Source organism: Leucoraja erinacea, chromosome 13, assembly GCF_028641065.1.
Source record: "Leucoraja erinacea ecotype New England chromosome 13, Leri_hhj_1, whole genome shotgun sequence".
NCBI lineage: Eukaryota > Metazoa > Chordata > Chondrichthyes > Rajiformes > Rajidae > Leucoraja > Leucoraja erinaceus.
Genome location: NC_073389.1, coordinates 1,384,853 through 1,408,177, shown reverse-complemented (window position 1 = coordinate 1,408,177; position 23,325 = coordinate 1,384,853). Strand labels below are relative to the sequence as shown.

Below are 23,325 nucleotides of genomic sequence, written 5' to 3'. Positions count from 1 at the left end.
TCAACGGAACAAGCACCATTTTTGATTCCTTTTGGTGAAAGATAAAACTAGTGTTTAAACAGAAACGTGTAAAAATCTGCAGCATTAATTACTCTGGATTAATAATTTAGTCAGTTTATGGGGAAAAAAGTCAGATCATTCCAAAATGTTTCAATGTATCGTTGTTTGTTTTTGGAGTATATAATCCTGCAATTGGAAACTATAGTTTGAACAGATATATGTTTTTATTTTTAAAATGCAGCACTTCTCTCGATAAAATAATTAAAAACGTTTTAATGGGAAAATTGTCAGATCATTCCAAAATGTTTCAACTGGTTCATTTTGGAGGATATGTCCTGCATTTAGAAACTGGAGTTTGAATATTAATATGTTAAAAAATGCACCGTTTCTATGAATTAAAGCATTTAGGAGCTATAATTGAAAAAAATGTTAGATCATTCCAAAATATCGCAATTTGAGTTTTTGGTTGAGAATTAAAAATACGGATTAAATTTGTCACAAACGATTTCCCCAAGAAATAGGCAACATTTTCAATGTTTGAATTCACAGAACTCGTTTGTTAAAACAAAACACAAACTGCAGCGTTCGTCATTCCTAAATGGAACACGGGCAGTTCCTGACCCTTTACAACAAACTAGTCGAGTTGTTAGACTTATTTTCATACTCATTAGAAATAATCTCATCTCGAGTCCGTACAGAAAAACATAAAGACGATCTGAAGTAAATAATTAGAGCCGATTTGAGGTTGCTGTTCCGGGGACTGGTGGGATTTTAGTAGCGGGGCTCGTTCTAATCGCTTGTGTTGTGTTTGCCTGAGGGTTGAAAGCATTGCACGCGTTGTGCTTTAAGACAGTCGTGCACGGTGTAAACGGTTGCGATGCCGCTTTATGCAGGAGAACAAGGCGAATGCAAGGATTGAAGCATCTCATTCAAGTTGTCCAGCCAATATCCAAAAGGAGAGGAAAATAGAACTCTCTGAATGTACCAGCTCGCTCTGCATATAACTGCGAGCAAAATTGTCCCATGGATGGCACGCGTCTATCTAAATATAGGCGCCGAGTTCGATCCGCTGCCTCGTAGCGCCAGAGAAACGGGTTCGATCAGGACCTCGGGTGCTGTCTGTCTGGAGTTTGCTGTCTGGAGTTTGCTCCGGTTTCCTCCCACATCCCAAAGATCTGCGGGTTTGTAGTTTAATTGGCCTCTGTAAATTCTCCTTTGTGTGTCGGGAGTGAATGTGAAAGTAGGATAATATAGAACTAGCGTGAACGGGTGATCGGTGGTCGGCGTGGAATCGGTGGGTCGAAGAGCCCCTTTCCATGCTGCATCTCGAAACTAAATACTTGAGTGGAGTTATTCAGAAGTATTTTCATTGAGATCGTTTAGTACACAACGCCTATAGTTGTCTCACTCATTCATTTTGTCTACAACGCCAGCAGTTTCAGTAAAGACTGACTCAATATTTTGTAGATTACGAGACAGTATTTCCCAGCCACATTTATAACATTCCGTTGGCCTAGTTTATCAGATCCCTCAGACAAGACCCTGCCAATTACACAATCAGTTGTGTTTGAACCGCTCACGACAACAGCATTTCGCTCACGATCACGGCCCACCGGCTAGTTAAACACAGCGACGCTTGTACCGTTAAAGCTATTGAAAAAATGTGTACCATGATCTATATATTCTTAAAATTAAACTGTAGGTGAACAATCCACTGGCCATAGAACAGTATGGCACGGGAATAGGCCTTTCGGCCCACAATGTCCATGCTGAATATGAAGCCAAATTAAACGGATCTCCTCTGCTATCCACATCCTTCCATTCATATCCATGTGCCTATCCAAAAACCTCTTAAACCAGTAGTTCATTATGTGCAGTTCATTGTGTCTATAACTGCCTCCGCCTCCCTTCCAGCTCCCCCCACCCCCCACCTTTCCCAATCAGTGTGAAGAAGGGCCGCGACCCGAAACATCACTATCCATGTTCTCCACAGATGCTGCCTGACCCGCTGAGTTACTCCAGCACTCTGTGAAACGTCACCTATCCATGTTCTCCACAGATGCTGCCTGACCCGCTGAATTACTCCATTGTATCCTCCAACCAGCATCTGCAGTTCTTTGTTTCTGCACCAAATATTTAGCGGGCAAGGGTTTCGGGACTGTTTCGGAAACATATCCACCTCCCTCCCGCCATTAGAAGCTTAAGTGTGAATCTTTTCCAACAGGCACTATGGAGATTTACTTTTCTAAGCGAGTAAATTAATTCCCCTTGACCTGTTTTTGATATTATCACGAAATCCCTTTTGTTTCCCCGTGATTCCCATTTGCAAGAATGTTGTGCAGAGGACCTTTATTGACTTTATGTATAAATAGATTTTAAACCGTGGTAGAGATCTCCCTTTCGGGTGGGAGCAGGGTTTACAATCAGTACCGCTGGTATATCTAGGTTTAGGTTCATTATTGTCACGTTATTGTACCGAGGTAAATAAATTAGTAGACACAACATGCTGGAGTAACTCAGCGAGACAGGCAGCATCTCTGGCCAGAAGGAATGGGGGACTTTTCAGGTCGAGACCCTTCTTCAGACTGAGAGTCAGGGGAGAGGGCGACACGGAGATGCGGAAGCGTAAGATGTGAAAACGAGACATCAAAGGGGGTGAAGTTGAAGGGAAATGTATAATAGATGATTGTTTGGTTTTGATGTGCAACTCAAGTACAATAGAGGAGAAGATACAGAGTACAGGATATAGTTCTCAGCATTGTAGCGCAGCAGAACCACAGACAAAGGCCAATGGCCGCAATGGGGTAGAGGTGAATCGGACAGTACCCTAGCTTATTGAAGGACAGTTCAGAAATCTGTCCCTGAGTCTGGTGGTGCGCGCTTTCAAGTTTCAGTACCTCCTTCCGGGCGGGAGAAGGGGGAATAACTCAGCCTAGATATACAGCTCGTGGTCTTTCTTTGATCAGCAAGTCGGAAAAAAAAACCAGTTCCTTTCTGCAGAGCACACAAAGCCGAGGAGAGCTGAATACAATAAAGAATTCGATGGGCCGAATGGTCTAATTCTGATCCTAGGCTTATAAACATGTTTTTGCATTAATATTCCAGCCAAGCGTGCATTGAATTCTCCGCTGTGTAGAAGGGTCGCCTTTCCATTGCCTCCACATACGCTCCGTGGCTTGTTGAATTCCTCCTGCACTGTGTGTGTGTGTGTGTGTGTGTGTGTGTGTGTGTGTGTGTGTGTGTGTGTGTGTGTGTGTGTGTGTGTGTGTGTGTGTGTGTGTGTGTGGGTGTGTGTGTGTGTGTGTGTGTGTGTGTGTGTGTGGTGTGTGTGTGGGTGTGTGTGGGTGTGTGTGTTGTGTGTGTGTGTAGCAAGACCTACCTGCTGGTTTTGATAGGCTGTCACCGTGGTGAAGACTGTCTCCGGGAAGGTGAATGTCTTCACCCCCTCTCCCCCTGGCACCGCTTTGGTCGGACACAGTTCGCTGCTGAAATCCTTTCGGATCACATGCACCCGGGGCTGATATTTGTGCATGGAATGAAGAATTATCTGTTAAAAAAGACCAGGACAGATTGAGAATAAGGATTCATATTTTGTGTCGTTAAATATACAGGCAAAACGTGTTTTGAATTGCACCGTAAACAGAATCAGCACCGATTAAGTACAGCACAACAAACAGGCCCTTCGGCCCACAATGTCTGTGCCGAACATGATGCCAAGACCATCGTAATCAGACCGCATGTAACCATATCCCTCCATATCCATGTTCCTGTCTAAAAGTATCTTAAACACCACAATGGTATCTGCCTCCACCACCACCCCTGGCACATCCATGTATTTGCCCGGCATATCGCCTTTAAACTTCCCCCGCTAGATGTTTCTAGTGGGGAAAAAAAGGTTCTGAGTGTCTATCATATCTTTCCCTTCACAAAGTGTTGGACTTGCACTTGCTTCAAACTTGTGCCATTTCCAGACTTTGGGATAAAAACGCGACCATTGCGTTTTAAGGCGTTAATTTTATTTTCAAATAATCTACTAAATGAGTTAAATGACCCAGTAAAATAAATATGTAGGGACAGACTGCTGTAACCTTGTGGAGAAATCAAAGTGGTGGAGTAGCTCTGCATATATATGTACCTTTATTCCCTTTATTGGTTAAAATAAATAGCACTCGCAGTCTGGTGAGAAACGGGTTAAATTATTAAATATGTACCCAGTCTGCCACTGCAGTCGTCTACTAAAATATGCACAGATTGTTATGTGGGAAGATAAAAGTCAATTTTCTTGGCCGATTTCGCAGGCGCTCAACAGGGAAGTCTATTGAGCGGGACACAGAGTTCTGGAGTAACTCAGCGGGTCAGGCAGCATCTGTGGAGAACATGGATAGGCGACGTTACGGGTGGGGATCCATCTTCAGAACCATCCACGTCCTCCACAGATGCTGCCTGACCCGCTGAGTTAGTCCAGCACTCTGTATTCTCCGCAAGATTCCAGCATCTGCAGTTCCTCGTGTCTCTGTATTAAGTGGGGAATACGTTAAAACCTTAACTGCTGATGCAAGCAGCAGTGGCTCATTCAACCCGGTTTTAGATCTACAAAAACTAAGTGCTGGAGGAATTCAGTGAGTCAGAGTGAAGAAGGGTCCCATTCCGAAACGTCCTCTGCCCATTCCCTCCACAGATGCTGCCTGTCCCGCTGAGTTCCTCCAGCACTTTGCGTTTTGCTTAAGATCCCAGCATCTGTAGTTGCACGTGTCTCTGATTTTACACCGCTCGCTTGTTAAAGCAGAGCTAAGCAGTGAAGCTACTGACCACGAATGAGCCTTCAAATGTTCGATGGAGCCACAAGGAACGGCAGATGCTGGTTTCCAAATTAAAAAAAACACAAAGTGGTGGAGTAACTCAGCGGGTCAGGCAGCATCTGTGGAGAAAATGAATTGGTGCCTCCGCGTCGGGCCCTTTTCAGACCGATGTCAACTCTTCAACCCGTGTATCCCAGCCTATAGTTGTTTTCTAATTAAAACGATGAACATAATTCTAAAAATGTTTAGTATAGGAAAGAAGTGCAGATAGTGGTTTAAATCGAAGGTAGACACAAAATGCTGGAGTAACTCAAATTTTTGCTCCTTGGATTGGATGAGAAAGTGTTTTAAAATATTGTGGCCTTAGTATAAAATATTGTGTTTTAAAATATTGTGGGAATATTAGAATATTCTGTAATTTGATTTATAATCCATCGCAGGCATATTAAAACAAGGAGAATAAATTATGTGCATCATTTGATGTATATATTAGATTATTAATTAATTAATTGAAAAACACAGCATGGAAACAGGCCCTTTGGCCCAATGAGTCCATGCTGACCATCGATCACCCATTCACTCTAGTTCTATGTTATCCCACTTTCTCATCAACTCCCTACACGCTAGGGGACTATTTACAGTGGGCCAACCTGCAAACCCGTAGGATGGGGGAGGAAACCAGAGCACCCGGAGAAAACCCACAAGGAGAACGTGCAAACTCCACACAGACAGCACATAGAAACATAGAAAAAGGTGCAGGAGGAGGCCATTCTGCCCTTTGAGCCAGAACCGCCATTCATTGCGATTATGGCTGATCATCCCCAATCAATAACCCGTGCCTGCCTTCTCCCCATATGACGGGAAAGGTTGAAAAGACTAGGCTTGTAAGCACCCGAGGTAAGGATTGAACCTGGGTCTGTGGAGCTGTGAAGCAGTAGCTCTACCAGCTGCACCAGTTTGCCACTGTCCCACCCAAATAGGATAGTCCCTATTCACTGCATAATGCACCGTATTGTCCGATTTCGGGAATCCAAATGATCTAGAGCTCAATAGTAAGTAACCATGTGTCTGTATGAAGTTCATGGTGGCTCAGTATACACTAACACTTGGTTTCAGGTCTAACCATGGCAGATGAAAACATATTCTGTTTCAATGATGAAAGGTGTGATGGTACCATGTTTTTTAACACTGCCTCCTCACTTCCAGAAACTGGGATGGAATCCAGATCAAACAGAGAAAGAAAGTTTCCTTTATCTGCAAGAAAAACAAAATACCTTCCCTATGGATTTAATTGAACTCTGTGAAATGAGTTTACTAGTTCTTAGTCAATTTCGGTTAGCCCAGTATATTCACCCCGTTTACTGAGAATAATAATTCAGGAAATTAAAAAGGTGTTGCATTTTCTGCTTTGCTGCAGAAAATTAAAACTAATATTTCCTGCTGCTTCACAGCGCCAGCATCGATTCTGAGACGGGTGCTGTCTATGTGGAGTTTGCATATTCTCCCTATGACCTGCGTAGGTTTCCCCCGGGTGTCCAGTTTCCTCTCATATGCCAAAGACGTGCGGGTTTGCAAGTTAATTGGCCACTCTGTAAATTGCCCCTAGTGTGCAGGGAGTGGATGAGAAATGAGGTTAACATAGACCCAGTGGGAATGGGTGATCGATGGTGGGCTCGGTCGGTTTCCATGCCCTAAGTCTAAACTAAACTAAAGTAAAATTAAACATATCCCTACAGTTTATACATTGAAAGCTTTGGTTTTGAGTAACTGTGAATTGTGAGTCATAAACTATGAATGTTTGTCATTAAATGTTTGCAACCATTTTGTTTCGTATGAATTTCACATTTGAATTAAATCGCTATTACAGAAATAAACAAGGATTATTAAAAAAATAGAATGAATTTGTTCCAAGCAATCGTGAATCTTGTACAATTCCATTCTGGTATAAATCTTAAGTAACCAGCCAGGATGTAGTCAATTTTCTCCAGTGGACATTACGGACATTGGACATTTTCTCTGGAAGTGCTATGCTAAGATGCTAAGGTGCTATTGTTCACACTCTATCTGTGTCTTGGCTCTTCCTTTATACTTTGGGGTGATTGTATTCATGTGTAGCATTATCTGATATGTTTGGATAACATGCAAAAGAAACATTTTTACCGTGTGGATAGGCACATAAAACATCACCTATTCCTTATCTCCAGAGATGCTGCCTGAACCGCTGAGTTGCACCAACATTTTGTGTCTATCTTTGATTCCTTCCTACACAAAGCTTTTTACGGTACCTTGTTACACGTGACAATAATAAACCTAAACCTAATCAATATTTTCAAATTGGCACAATCTCCTAGTTCCCTAATAACCTAAAGATTATTCCTATTTAATGCAACCAACATTTGCCAGTCCCCAAACAGTTAGGTCAACATTTACTTTGAGCAGATCAAGATATGCCAGCTTCCAGAACAAAGGCAACTCCTACCTGATGGGCAAAGCTCTGTGCAACACAGTCATCAAATAGCCTCACCTGGGAAGCACAGAATAAGCCCCACCCAAATTGCCTTGGCAACCAGTCAAGCCAATCTCCCAAGCTTAGCTGGCTGTCAAAAAATATGAATGATTCTGATTTTCACGGTGTAATAAACGAAGTCATGCATGTATCGGAAATCCAAAACAAAAAACAAAAATGCTGGAAATACTCAGCAGGACAGGATTCTCTTTCTTGAAAGTTAATATCATCACTTCTGCTGAAATGTCACTGAACTGATTTTATTCTCTCACTCAAATGCTGTCCGACCTGTCAAGTATTTCCAGTATTTTTCATTTCTCCCAGTGATCAAAGTGCAATTGTCCAACCTTGTGTTGTAGAGATAAGATTATAGTAATCAATTTAATTGTGGGTGGTAACTAGTTGGAATCAAAGAGTCATGGGCCTATCACAGAAACAGGCCCCTCAGCCCAATTTGTTCACGCCAACCAAGATGCCCAATCTACGCTCATTCCATTTGCCTGCATTTTGTCCCACATCACTCTAAATCTTTCCTATCTATGCACTTTTCCAAGTGTCATTTAAATGTTGTTATAATAACTGCCCCACCTTCCTCTTCTGGCAGCTCGTTCCATACACCACACACCCTTTGTGTAAAAAGTTGCCTCTCAGGTTCCTATTAAATCTTTCCCCTCTCACCTTGAACCTATGTCCCATGGTTTTTGATTACCCTACCCGGGGTAAAAACCTATGTGTATTCACCTAATCTATTCCCCTCATTACATTAGTGGTATAAAACCGGAACTGGGCAGCAACAATTTATTTATTCATCGCTTTTGGGTGACACTGTAGCGTGGAAATGTAGAACAACATATCTCATTCAACCACGTGTAGGAAGGAACAGCAGATGCTGGTTTAGACTGAAGATAGACACAAAGAGCTGGAGTAACTCAGTGGGTCAGACGGCATCTCTGGAGAAAACGTCACCTATTCCCTTTCTCCAGGGACGCTGAGTTACTCCAGCTTCTTATGTCTATCTCATTCAACCTTCTGAACCTTCTGAATGTTGTAGTCGGCAGGGCATTACTCTGCATATTGCCAACTTGGACAATTTTACATTTTTATCAAGCCAATTAAGTGGTTACATATAAATTAAATTTTTATCAAGCTAACTAACTACAGCACCCGTAGCTGGGATCGAACCCGGGTCTCTGGCGCTGCATTTTTGCTGTAAGTCAGCAACTCTACCTCTGTGCCACCATGACCACCCATATTAGTTCGCTGATACAAGACCCTGCAGATTCAGTCCTGGATCCCAATTGAAAATATTCACTATTCCTTTCCTGCACAGCTGCTGCAATATCCACTGAGTTCCTCCAGCAGATTTTATTCTGCAGTTGGAGATTACATTCAGCACAGGCAAATTAGACACTGGTGAAAGTTGGGATAGAGTCATACAGCATGGAAACAGGCCCTGTGGCCTAACACATCCCTGCCGACCAAGGCACCCCATCTCCGCTGGTCCCATTTACTCACAAAAGGACATAAAGTGCTGTCGTAACTCACTCCCTCCTCTCCCCTCTCCCATCAGGCAAGAGGTACAGAAGTGTGAAAACGCACACCTCCAGATTCAGGGACAGTTTCTTCCCGGCTATTATCAGGCAACTGCACCGTCCTATCACCAACTATAGAGTGGTCCTGACCTACCATCTACTCATTGGAGACCCTCGGACTATCTTTAATCGGACTTTACTGGACTTCATGTTGCATTAAAACGGTATTCCCTTTATCATAGAAACATAGAAGATAGGTGCAGGAGTAGGCCATTCGGCCCTTCGAGCCTGCACCACCATTCAATATGATCATGGCTGATCATCCAACTCAGTATCCCTTCCCTGTATCATGTATCTGTACACTGTGGATGGCTCGATTGTAATCATGTATAGTCTTTCTACTGACTGGATAGCAAGTAACAAAAAGCTTTTCACTGTACCACATGTGACAACAATAAACTAAACTAAACTAAACTAAAATTAATTAAACTAAACTAAATTAAACTAAACATCTCTGCAGAATATAGTTAAGGATCATTTCGGGTGGAGACCCTTCCTCAGACTGGTTTTGTCTATTAACCAGCATCTGCAGTTTGTTGTTTCCCCATTTACCCAGGTATGCCCCATATGCATTCAATCCTCTCCTATACATGTACCTGTCCAAATGTTGTTTAAATATTGTTATTGTACCTGCCTCAACTATTTTCTCTGGCAGCTCGTTCCATATACACACCACCCTCTGTGTGAAAAAGTTGCTCCTCAGTTTCCCATTAAATTTTTCCTCTTTGATCTGATAATATCCTTTAACTTCAGTAAGCTGGTTTTGGAAAACATCTGACAGAAAGGTGTGGCATTGCATTTTTATAATGGTCATCGTGATGAATTAGGTTTGATTTCACTCCAATCCCCAATGGAAATAAAGTCACAGGTTATAACTGCCCACTGAGTTGGCATCCATGGCATCAATGGGAACCCGAGGCTTGAAAGTACAGAGGGTGGAAAACATCGCAGAACTGGGACAGAGTGTTCCTTCGATGTTTTAACTCAGGCACATTTTGGGAATGGAAGGTTTGGATAACATCTGCTCTGTGGTATTTTTGACCTTCGAGCGCTCATTGCTTTCACCAAACTCAGAGCAGTTTAACTTTGCAATTATCCATTGGCTGTCAGCTCGGGTTTTAAAAATAGCTTTTAGTTTGAAACGAAAAGCAGCAATTCCGTTTCAGCAAAGTTCAAATTCATCACCAAATTCATCTATCATCTATTGAGTGCTAAATCTTCACCAAAACTATCCCTTAAATTGTAACCATTTATTGTACAATTAATTGTAAAAAAAGATGAGCAACGAACAACTGAATTATTATTTGTACAGTTATTCATACAATTCTTATTGTACAATTAGTTGTACAATTGTAACAATTATTAATAATTAATAATAAAGTTGTGAGAAATGACTAGTAGTTGCTTAAGTTTTAATTGGTTTTAGTTTGTTTGGAGATACTGCATGGAAACAGGCCCTTACTCCACCGAGTCCATGCCGACCATCGATCACCCGTTCACACTAGTTCTATGTTATCCCATGTTCTCTCCACTCACAACACACTAGAGGCAATTTACATAGGTCCAGTTATGCTACAAACCCGCATATCTTTGGCAATTGAGAGGAAACCGGAGCACCTGAAGGAAACCCACACGGTCACAGGGAGAGCGTACAAACTCCTTACAGACAGCATCCGTAAGTCAGGATCGAACCTGGGTCTCCGGCGTTGTAAGGCAATAACTCTATCGCTGTGCCACTATGCTCATAGGCTATCTTTAAATAGAAAATGTATTAAATAATAACTATATAGAAAACCAATGTCATGTCAGATTTGCATGAATTCAGGTTTAAATTAATTTATTAGTCTCTTAAAACATTATCAGTTACAATCTATATTTGAATGCAATGACCTGGATAAATACGTGGGTGACAAAGTATAAATGGCTGGAAAAGAAATTAGTAAAATAATATTCTCTGCAGAATTAGCTGGTGAGAGCTGTGGAAATCAAACACCAGCAGTACCAATGACATTTTCAACTCAATGGTAAACGGTGGAGAAATAATCCACTGAAGAGTCACTGTTGTCTTTATTTTGTGGTTGGACACCTGCTGGTATTCCTGGCTTCGCTGAAACTCATTCCACTGTTGACTTGACTATTTGGACATCCTGTGGCATCCTCCATAATAGATTCATAGAGTCAGAGTGATATACATACAAAGACAGCACCTGTAGTCAGGGTTGAACCTGGGTCTCTGGGGCTGTAGGGCAGCAACTCTATCGCTGCGCCACTATGCTGCCTGTATTTGGTTCATATGCCTCTAAACCTTTCCTATTAACTCTGGTATAATCTGTCCTATTAAACGTTTCAGGCATTTCCTGTTTCTATTCAATCTATGCAGGGATGCTTTCAGCAAATCCATAACTCTGGCAGGTTTATCCTGACACAACTGTCCCTCCGTGCTTTGTGTGAAGGCTTGAGAGAGATTTTTGGAGATACTTTTTACATCCACAGTACAACCCCATTGCAAATAAATCATTCATCAGAGGTAGCGAGACCACATCTGCACACAATATTAGAACTTTCGTCTCAACAGGGCACTATTTAATTAAAGAAACAAAAGAAGGAACTGCAGATGCTGGCTTACGAACAAAGACACAAAGTGCTGGAGTAACTCAGACATGAGTCTGAAGAAGGGCCCCGAGCTGAAACATCGCCTATCCATAAAGGCATAGAGTCATAGAGTGCTACAGTGTGGAAACAGGCACTTCTGCCCAACTCGCCCACACCGGCCAACAATGTCCCAGTTACACTAGTCCCACTTGCCTGCACTTGGTCCATATCCCTCCAAACCTGTCCTATCCATGTACGTGTCTAACTGTTTCTTAAATGATAGGATAGTCCCTGCCTCAACTACCTCCTCTGGCAGCTCGTTCCATACACCCACCACCCTTTGTGTGAAAAAGGAACCCCTCAGATTCCTATTAAATCTTTTCCCCTTCACCTTAAACCTATGTTCCCTGGTTCATGATTCCCCTACTCTGGGTAAAAGACTCTGTGCGTCTACCCGATCTATTCCTCTCGTGATTTTGTACACCTCTATAAGATCTCCCCTTCTCCTCCTGCGCCCCATGGAATAGAGACCCAGCCTACTCCCAGCAACTCTTGCTATTCTTTTATCACCACCTCACATGTAGCACCTGTACCATGGAACACAAAGCTTCCAGTCCTATCCTTCCCTTAGCTAACATTTTGCAATGGCCACAACGTCTCAGTTGCAATTACCTGTTCACATCTTGAGTTCATCCGCCTTACCTTTCAGGCCACTCACATTGAAATACATGCAGCTTAATCCAACTGTCCTTCCGAGCTAGACACAAAAATGCTGGAGTAACTCAGCAGGACAGGCAGCATCTCTGGAGAGATGGAATGGGTGACGTTTCATGTCGAGACCCTTCAGTCCTTCCTAGATCATCTACTGAACTTGCTTCGACCCCCACAACAACTTCCAGCCTCTCGCCTCTCCCACTCCAGCATTGGAAAATGCTACGCTGAAATGCTTTGAAATGTTATAAAATATAAAACAAGAAACCACAGATGCTGATAATCTGAAGCAGGGTCCCAACCCGAAACGACACCCATCCTTTTTTTCCAGAGATGCTGCCTGGCCCGCTAGTTTCTCCAGCACTTTGTGTCTATTTATGTTACAAATATACATATTCATACAGCACAGAGGCTGACCATTCGGCCCAAGTTGTCCTTGTTGATTAAGATGCCCCATCCGTACTAGTCCCATTTGCCAGCATTTGGCCCACATCCCTCTAAACCCTTCATATCCATGTACCTGTCCAAGTGTCTTTTTAATGTAGTTACAGCACCTGCTTCAACTACCTCCTCTGGACGTTCATCCCATATACCCACCATCTTCTGAGTGAAAAAGGTGCCTGTTAGGTTTCTATTAAACCTTTTGCCACTCGCCTTAAACCTATGTCACATAGTCACAGAGGATACAAGCCTTTCAGCCCAACTTGTCCCTGCCGACCAAGATATAACCATATAACCATATAACCATATAACACTTACAGCACGGAAACCGGCCATCTCGGCCCTACAAGTCCAAGAACAATGCCCACCTGCCTCACTCGTACCATAACCCTCCATTCCCTTCTCATCCATATGCCTATCCAATTTATTTTTAAATGATACCAATGAACCTGCCTCCACCACTTCCACTGGGAGCTCATTCCACACCGCCACCACTCTCTGCGTAAAGAAGTTCCCCCTCATATTACCCCTAAACTTCTGTCCCTTAATTCTGAAGTCATGTCCCCTTGTTTGAATCTTCCCTATTCTCAAAGGGAAAAGCTTGTCACATCAACTCTGTCTATCCCTCTCATCATTTTAAAGACCTCTATCTTAACCTTCTGCGCTCCAGAGAATAAAGACCTAACTTATTCAACCTATCTCTGTAACTTAGTTGTTGAAACCCAGGCAACATTCTAGTAAATCTCCTCTGTACTCTCTCTATTTTGTTGACATCCTTCCTATAATTTGGCGACCAAAATTGTACACCATACTCCAGATTTGGTCTCACCAATGCCTTGTACAATTTTAATATTACATCCCAGCTTCTATACTCAATGCTCCGATTTATAAAGGCTAGCACACCCAAAAGCTTTCTTTACCACCCTATCTATATGAGATTCCACCTTCAAGGAACTATGCACGATTATACCCAGATCCCTCTGTTCAACTGTATTCTTCAATTCCCTACCAGATGCCCCATCTACACTAGTCCCACCTTGCCCATGTTGTCTCTGGTCCCTGATTCCCCTGGGATAATTAATTCATGCTATCAGCCATTAACTTGAGCATCTGTACCTGATGGTAGATTAACAGAGCCCGAGGTCAGCATAAACATTACTGCAAACTGTATAATAATTGCGGTCTACATACATGTCCTTGATCATCCAGCTCATTGTTGGTGAGTTTGAGCTTATCAAAGCTGATAACTTGTCGCATCCACGTATCTCCTGAAGCGAGGGAGTCTGGATGGATGTAGACCCGAGGAGGCACTGGAGAATCTGCGTTCCCTGCAACCATCCATTTCGAACTGTGATAAACATATCTGCAGACAGAGACACCTGAGATCAGAAAACCTCAGCAGAACCTAAAACAATGCATTTCCCCCATAGCCCATCCACACCCACCTCCACCAATATTCCTCCCCCTGGCATTGCAATTCACTCCTTCCCTTATCTGACATCTTTCTCACCTCCAGCCTTTGTCACTTACTCCATCTGTCTGCTCATCAAACCCCACTTGCCTGTATCCATCTAACACTGATAGTTATAGAGTTATACTTGTCTACAGTTATACAGCCCACACTGCCTAAAATGCTCCATCTACACATCCTACCTGCCTGCGTTTGGCCCATATCCCTCTAAACATATTCTATCCATGTACCTGTCCCAAGGATTCTTAAACTGGCCAGCTTTGTCCCAACCTCCATCTCTCTTTTCCAACTTATTGGCCTCTTATTAAATGGGAATTATTAAACACTACAGGATTGGCGCGGGACTTTATAGCACCAATACAATAGCATTAGATATTCCCATTGATTCAGTCTGAAATAGGGTCCCGATCTGAAACGTTGCCTGTCCATTCCCTCCATGGTTGCTGCCTGACCCACTGAGTTTCTCCAGCACTCTCTCTTTTACTGTAAACCAGCATCTTCAGTTCCTTGTGTCTACATCTGCCTCCACCTCCCTTCCAGTTCCCCCCCCCCCCCCCCCCCCCCCCCTCCATCAGTCTGAAGAAGGGTCCTGACCCAAAAAATCACCTATCCATGTTCTCCAGAGTTGCTGTCTGACCCGCTGGGTTACTCCAGCACTGTCTCGTTTTTTGTAAAGCAGCATCTGCAGTTCCTTGTATCTATGCCCTATTATTTACACATTTCTCCTTTGACCTTGTATTCCCTAAACCGTTAATCACTTCCTCTCAAACACACACAATGAGTAAGAAATATTTGTTGCTAACATCTGTAAATGATCTGCCGCCTACCAGGAAGTGGGATAACATAGAACTAGTGTGGGCGGGTGATCGATGGTCAGCATGGACATGATAGACTGAAGGGCCAGTTTCCATGCTGTATCTCCAAATGGAACTAATTTTAACTAAAGGAAGATTTGAGTACAAAAGTGGAGATACCTATTCCATTAAATAACAGAAACAACGTTCTGGACTAACTCAGCGGGTCAGGCAGCATTCCTTTGGAACATGGAATGAGTGTAGAAGTTGGGAGGTCATGTTGCAGTTGTATAAGACGTTGGTGAGACTGCATTTAGAATATTGTGTTCAGTTCTGGGCACCACGTAATAGGGAAGATATTGTCAAGCTTGAAAGGGTTCAGAGAAGATTTGCGAGGGTGTTGACAGGACTAGAGGGTGTGAGATTATAGGAAGAGGTTGAGTAGGCTGGGTCTCTATTCCATGAGAGCGCAGGAGTATGAAGGGTGATCTTATAGAGGTATACAAAATCATGAGAGGAATAGATCAGGTAGATGCACAGAGTCTTTTACCCAGAGTAGGGGAATCGAGGGCCAGAAGATATAGATTCAAGGTGAAGGGGAAAAGATTTAATAGGAGTCCGAGGGGTAACTTGGTAAATATGGAACGAGCTGCCAGAGGAGGTAGTTGAGGCTGGGACTATCCCATCATTTACGAAACAGTTGGATAGATACATGGATAGGACAGGTTTGGAGGGATATGGACCAAGCGCAGGCAAGTGGGACTAGTGTAACTGGGACATTGTTGGCCGATGTGGGCGAGTTGGGCTGAAGTGCCTGTTTCCACACACTGCCTGTTTCCACACTCTATGACTCTATGCCTCTATGGATAGGCAATGTTTCTGCTCGGGGCCCCTCTTCACTCATGTCTGAGTTACTCCAGCACTTTGTGTCTTTGTTTGTAAGCCAGCATCTGCAGTTCCTTGTTTTGTTTCTTAAATTAAATAGTGCCCTGTTGAGACGAAAGTTCTAATATTGTGTTGTGTGCAGATGTGGTCTCGCTACCTCTGAGGAATGATTTATTTGCAATGGGGCTGTGCTGTGGATGTAAAAAGTATCTCCAAAAATCTCTCTCAAGCCTTCACACAAAGCACGGAGGGACAGTTGTGTCAGGATAAACCTGCCAGAGTTATAGATTTGCTGAAAGCATCCCTGCATAGATTGAATAGAAACAGGAAATGCCTGAAACGTTTAATAGGACAGATTATACCAGAGTTAATAGGAAAGGTTTAGAGGCATATATGAACCAAATGCAGGCAGCATAGTGGCGCAGCGGTAGAGTTGCTGCCTTACAGCGCCAGAGACCCGGGTTCAACCCTGACTACAGGTGTTGTCTTTGTACATTCTACCTGTTTTATTTTGCATGCTCCGGTTTCCTCCAACACTCCAAAGTCGTACAGGTTTGTAGGTAAATTGGTCTTGGTAAAAAATTGTAAATTGTCCCTAGTGTGATCGCTGGTTGACATGGACTCGGTGTGTCAAAGGCCCGGTTTTCCTACTGTATCTCAAAAGTCTAAAGTCTAAAGGCCAGGGGGGACTGGGACTAGTGTCGATGGTCAGCATAGGCATGTTGGGCCGAAGAGCCTGTTTCCATGCTGTATCACTCTATGAGAATAACCTGTGGAGTGTTCACAGCCTTTTCTGTTTTTGCTTTAGATTTGCTGTCTGCAAAGTTTTGTTCCTCAATTGTTGTTCAGATACACCCAGGGAAGAGTGAGGTGCTATATAAGGGTAGACCAATTGATGTCTATATCCACTGGAGGGATGAGTGCATTGCCTTCACCCAAAGGTGATCCCCAGTTTGTCCATTGGGATCAGGACAATGTATGCAATCTTTCACAGAAGGGTTTCAAGAAAGTGGGCAAACATCGAACTAGTATGAATGGCCGATTGATGGTCGGCATGGACTTGGTGGGCCGAAGGGCCTTCTTCTTATTATCAAGTCCACACACAAGATTAGATGTTGTTCAGCCAGAGCTGAAGTCACATCTGCGTACAATAGTGTTTGTCTTGTTGCTTCATGCGCTGCTTGTGCATGGTAGTGGAAAGATTGGTGGAAACAGGGCCGCAAAATGAACGCTCTTTCCTTGACCCTGGCCGAAGGGCTTTGTCTATTTCAACTCACCTGAGTAGGAATGCTTTCAGCAAATTCATAACTAACCTAAGCTAAAACTGTTCACATGTTGGTCTGATAATCAATCCTGAGGAGCAAACACTACAAAGCGGAAATCAGAACTAGTGAGCCAACTTTCCTGCAGAAGGTAGAAAAGGAACTGCAGATGCTGGTTTTACAGAAAAAGACACAAAGTGCTGGAGTAGCATCTCTGGAGAACATTGGACGGGTGACATCTCGGATCGGGACCCGTCTTCAGACTGAATCAACTACCCTGTGTGTGGGTTCTTTCAAAATAAATTTTTCAATTTGCAACAAATTAAATCTCCGTACAGTGGTGAAGAGTGGACAAAGTGTGCGGATACCTACCTATATCTCTTGTTGTCAACAGGGATTATATCCATTGCTATGTAGTACTGTTGATGTGGATCCAGTCCCAGAACCTTCACTCTCATGGCTGGGAACATTCGCCTATGAAAAACATTCAAACAGATTGGTTCAAAGGTTATTTGTTTTCACCTTTTCCTCTTGAAATCTCCCAAATTATTACCATCCCCCGAGTGGGATTACAAACAGGCTGGTAATTGTTGGGGCAGCGAATGCCCTGCTATAGACTCTTCTCTTTGTTTCCTGGTCCTCAGGGTCTGAGTTGTGGGGCAATTTCTCATTGTCGACTTTTAAGTTGTACACACACACACACACTCACCCATCTTAAACCAACTCTACATACGACTTGCCCTCTGGTAAGCAATATACACCTCATTTCATCTGTCACCACCTTAGACTATTGATAGAGTCCATGGATTCTGAGGCATTGAATACAACTCAATTTCAATACGTCAAAATTAAATGCTTTTAATGCAAGATGCTTTTTTGTGTGTTATTCATAACACATGGGAATGTCGGGCATAATTTTCTTCTGCAATCCCGGCATTTCAACCATGAAAGAAAGAGTTGAGGCTAGGTCCTGTTTCTTTGCCATCCCCTGTTGCCTTTTGACCTGTCGAGCATTTCCACTATTTTCAGCGTTACTTTAGAGTTCCAGCTTCCGCAGTAGCTCGATAATCAGCCAATTAATATGTCCGCTCGCGTTATCATGAGGAGACATGTTCTGAATGATTGGACGAGTGTAAGTGGCTCTAGTATTTGACAGGAATTAGTGCACAGTCTTTGTAATGACAGGACTCTGTAACTAGTAGTGTATCCTCAATGGGAAATTTGGTGTAGAAAGCAAATTCTGGGGAATTGAATACGATACAATGAAGTTTTTAAGACAGTATCAAAAATGATGGACTATTTATCCTCAAATATGTAACAAGGAAGCTGTATCAGAATTCCTTGTGTTTAGTGTTTTTAGCTGCTGTTTTGTTTCTGCACTCGTGGAATAAATGTACAAAGGGGGACTCGGTTCTTTGGGCAAGGCTGATCAATCCAAGGAGGGTTCATTCCATTTGAACCTGATTTGCAAGCTGTCTGTTCTTGTCCAGCTTCAAACTCGCTTTCAAAGGCATTTTGAGCCCCAGCCATTTTACATATGGCCTAGCGAGCACGGAATAAGTGGTGACATAGATGCATAATGCAAGAGTGGTGTGTGCTCAGAATTCAATGCACTGAAATTCAATGCGAGTTCCCATTGTCGCCTTTGCCCCCCAGTCAAAAAAAAAATTGACTAGGGAATAAGTAAAAGTGAAATTATATGGCAGAAACTGTTTAGGGAGTGGAATTAAAGGCCTATTTTTATTAACACTGACTGCCCCAGGGATTTCCTCCGCTTTTAAACTTTTCAATGTTAGACACGTATATGTAGTCCGGAATGAAATGAGAACAGAGTAGGATTCTGAAAGTGTTTCCTTAAAATGGTTAGTAACATCTGTGTGATTATTTTACAATCCTTTCCCCGTTATACTTTCAGCGACTTGTTGCAAACCATTTGCAGAGTCTATTCTGTTCAAGATGTTGACTTGGAATGGGAATGAGAAGGCTGTTCCGTCAGCCTTTTGGTTTTTGTTAGGCTAGGGCCCTGAGTCCCATATGCTGCAACACCTACAATGTAGAATGCTCTATAGAACAGTGCAGGAACAAGCCATTCTGCCCACTATGTCTGTGTGGAATACAATGACATCACCAACTCTTATTGCCTGCCCGCATGATCCACATGGGGGCGACACGGTGGCGCAGAGGTAGATTTGCTGCTTTACAGCGGCAGAGAACCAAGTTCGATCCTGACTACAGGTGTCGGTACGTAGTTTGTGACCACGTGGGTTTTCTCTGGGTGCTCCGGTTTCTTCCCACACTCCAAAGACGTGCACGTTTGTAGGTTAATTGGCTTCCGTATAATTGTAAATTGTCACTAGTGTGTAGAATGGTGCTAGTTTACAGGGTGATTGTTGGTTGGCGTGGACTTGGTAGGCCAAAGGGCCTGTTTCCATGCAGTATCTAAGTGTTAAGTCTAAAGTCTACATCCCTCCATTCCCTGCATGTCCATGTGCCGATCAAAAGTCTCCTAAACGCCACTATCATCCCTTAACCATATTTGCTTACTTCACGACCCCTGACAGCACGTTCCAGGCACCCACCATCCTCTATTAAAAAAAAACTTGTGTGCCCTGCACATCTCCTTTAAATTTGGCCCTTCTCTCAAGTTATGCCCTCAAGTATTTGATATTTCCCTCCTGGGCAAAAGGTTCGGTCTGTCCACGCTATCTATGTCTCCCATAAATTTATATACTTCCTTCAGGTCACCCCTCAACCTCCGATGTTCCAGAATAAATAACCCAAGTCTGTCCCTGTGACTAATACTCCCCGAACAAGGGCAGCGTTCTGGTAAACCTTTCCAAAAGCTCCACATCCTTCCAGTAATGGGGCAACCAGAACTGTATGCTATGCTCTAAATGCAGCCTAACCTAAGTCCCGTAATGATGCATCATGACTTCCTGGCACTTATACTCAATGCCCCAACCAACGAAGGCAAACAAAACCAGATGTTATTTGTCTGGTGTCAGTAACTTCTTATTTATTTCAGCTGAGTGTTCTGGATGGGGCAGTCGGATTAGCAGCCAAGACAGTCCAAAGTTCCCTGATATTTATCCCACCTGCTATGAAACTCCACAAACAGTGGTCTGGCAGCAGATCAGGCCCCAAGCTATTTAGTCCTGGAAATAACACATCATGTTGGTTGGGTACAGTGGCACAGCAGGTAGAGCCACTGCTTCACAACACCAGACACCTAGTTTTCACCCTGAACTCTGGTGCTCCCTGTGTGGAGTTTGCACGTTCTCCTTGTGGCTCCTTGCCTCTGGGTGTTCCGATTTCCTCCCATATCCCCAAAACATGCGGGTTTGTAGGTGAATTAGCCCTCTCTAAATTGCCCCTAGTGTATAGGGTGTGACACTAGGGGACTGAGGATCTAGTGGGAGGGAGGAACTGAAGGGAATCCACATTATTCAGGAAATGGTGTTAGGTAAACTGTATGGACTGAAGACAGATAAATCCCCAGGGCCTGATGGTCTGCATCCCAGAGTACTCAAGGGGGTGGCCCTAGACATCGTGGATGCATTGGTGATCATTTCCCAATGTTCTCTCGACTCTGGATCAGTTCCTGTGGACTGGAGGGTGGCTAATGTAACCCCCCTTTTTTAAAGAAAGGAAGGAGAGAGAAAACAGGGAATTGTAGATCAGTTAGCCTTACATCGGTAGTGGGGAAGATGCTTGAGTCGATTATTGAAGATGTTATAGCAGCGCATTTGGAAAGCAGTGACGGGATCGGTCAAAGTCAGCATGGATTTATGATGGGGAAATCAAGCTTGAATAATCTTCTGGACATTTGTGAGGATGTATCAAGTAGAATGGATAAGGGAGAGACAGGCGATGTGGTGTATCTGGACATTCAAAAAGCCTTTGACAAGGTCCCACACAAGAGATTAGTGTGCAAAATTAGAGCACATGGTATTGGAGGTAGGGTATTGACATGGATAGAGAACTGGTTGGCAGACGGGAAGCAAAGAGTGGGAATTAACGGGTCCTTTTCAGAATGGCAGGCAGTGACGAGTGGGGTGTCGCAAGGCTCAACGCTGGGACCCCAGTTATTTACAATATATATTAACGATTTAGACGAGGGAATTAAATGTGACCTCCAAGTTTGCGGATGACACCCTAAGCAGCTGGGATGGCAGTGAGCTGCGATGAGGATACTATGGGGCTGCAGGTTAATTTGGACAGGTTGGGTGAGTGGGCAGAAGTATGGCAGGTGCAGTATAATGTGGATAAATGTGAGGTTATCCACTTTGGTGGCAAGAACAGGAAGGCAGATTATTATCTGAATAGTGTCAGATTAGAAAAATGGAAGGTGCAACGAGACCTGGGTGTGCTTGTACATCAGTCACTGAAAGTAAGCATGCAGGTACAGCAGGCAGTGAAGAAAGCTAATGGCATGTTGGCCTTCATTGCAAGAGGATTTGAGTTTCGGAGCAAGGAGGTCCTCGTGCAGTTGTACAGGGCCCTGGTGAGACCGCACCTGGAGTATTTGTGCAATGGGGCTCCTAATTTGAGGAAGGACATTATTGCTATTGAGGGGGTGCAGTATAGGTTCACCAGGTTAATTCCCAGGATGGCGGGACTGACATATGATGAAAACATGGGTCGACTGGGCTTGTATTCACTGGAAACTAGAAGGATGAGAGGGTATCTTATAGAACCATATAAAATTCATAAAGGAATGGACAGGGTAGATGCAATAAAATGTTCCTGATGTTGGGAGGGACCAGAACCAGGGGTCACAGTCTAAGAATAAGGAATAGCCCATTTTGGTCTGAGATGAGGAAAAACTTTTTCACCCAGAGAGTTGTAAATCTTTGGAATTCCCTGCCACAGAAGGCGGTGGAGGCCAATTCACTGGATGTTTTCAAGAGAGAGTTAGATTTCGCTCTTAGGGCAAAATAAATCAAGGGATATGGGGGTATGGGGGGAAGGGGGGGGAAGCAGGAACGGGGTACTGTTTTAGACGATCAGCCATGATCATATTAAATTGCGGTGCTGGCTCGAAGGGCCGAAGGGCCTACTCCTGCACTTATTTTCTATATTTCTATGAGTGGATAGAAAGTGGAATAACATAGAACTAGTGTGAAGGGATGATCGATAGTCTGTGAATGGGTTGCTTCCATGCTGTTTCTTTTAATCAACCAATCACTTTGGCCATCGAATTCCAGAGAAGAGGGTGAAATAAGTGACCATTGAAAGAGAGTTCAACTTGTGAGAAAAATAAATTTCAGAATAAAAACCTCCTGAATGCAGCCTAATTGCTAGAATTGGTCAATGAGGTTGAAGGTGATGACAGATTTATATCAGAATTGATGTGCCTTAGAGAACACACTTCCTCTCTTTGCAGTATGTTTGGACATGGATTAATCCTTTAACCTCTGGTGGGGAGGTTGGGCAAGCAGCTGTTCTGCGGAGAGTGGAAAGTATGAAACCATGCTTTGATATTTTCCAAACCAACAGTTTGTTTGGTCCTCCTTGGACGAAGCAGAACTCCAGCAGCGTTTGGAACAGCACTAGAGTTTAGAGGTAACCTTCAATTATGGAATAGGTTCACGTTGATAAGTGATAAGGGGTAAGCCATTTAGAATGGAGCCATTAAGAATAAGGGGAAGCCATTTAAAACTGAGACAAGGAAACACTTTTTCTCACCGAGAGTTGTGAGCGTGCAGAATTCTCTGCCTCGGAGGGCGGTGGAGGCAGGTTCTCTGGATGCTTTCAAGAGAGAGCTAGATAGGGCTCTTAAAGATAGCGGAGTCAGGGGATATGGGGAAAAGGCAGGAACGGGGTACTGATTGGGGATGATCAGCCACGATCACATTGAATAGCGGTGCTGGCTCGAAGGGCCGAATGGCCTACTCCTGCACCTATTGTCCATTGTCTATTGATAGGAGCAGAATTAGACCATTCGGCCCATCAAGTCTATTCCTCCATTCGCCCATGGCTGATCTATCTTTCACTCTCAACCCCATTCTCCTGCCTTCTCCCCATATCCCCTGACACGTGTACTAATCAAGAATCTGTCAATATCTGCATGAACAATATTCAATGGCTTGGCCTCCACAGTTGACCCCACAGATTCACCGCCCTCTAACTAATGAAATTCCACCTCATATGGAACAGAACAAGGAAGAGTACTGTACAGGTCAGGCTCTTCTGTGCCAAACATGATGCCAAGACCTCCTCTTACCTGCCTGCACGCAATCCATATCCTTCCATTCCCTGCATATCCATGT

The 23,325-nt window shown here is 43.5% G+C and overlaps 1 protein-coding gene across 1 annotated transcript in view; it reads right to left on the bottom strand.

The window, feature by feature from the left end:
• Window positions 1-23,325, bottom strand: part of tbx15 (T-box transcription factor 15) — a 107,615-nt gene that overhangs the window by 38,247 nt on the left and 46,043 nt on the right. Inside the window, exons 3-5 of the mRNA XM_055644260.1 lie at window positions 17,426-17,527; window positions 13,833-14,004; window positions 3,380-3,547 (exon numbers count right to left, since the gene is read on the bottom strand). Coding sequence (XP_055500235.1) covers window positions 3,380-3,547; window positions 13,833-14,004; window positions 17,426-17,527 — 442 coding nt within the window. The remainder of the gene's footprint in view (window positions 1-3,379; window positions 3,548-13,832; window positions 14,005-17,425; window positions 17,528-23,325) is intronic.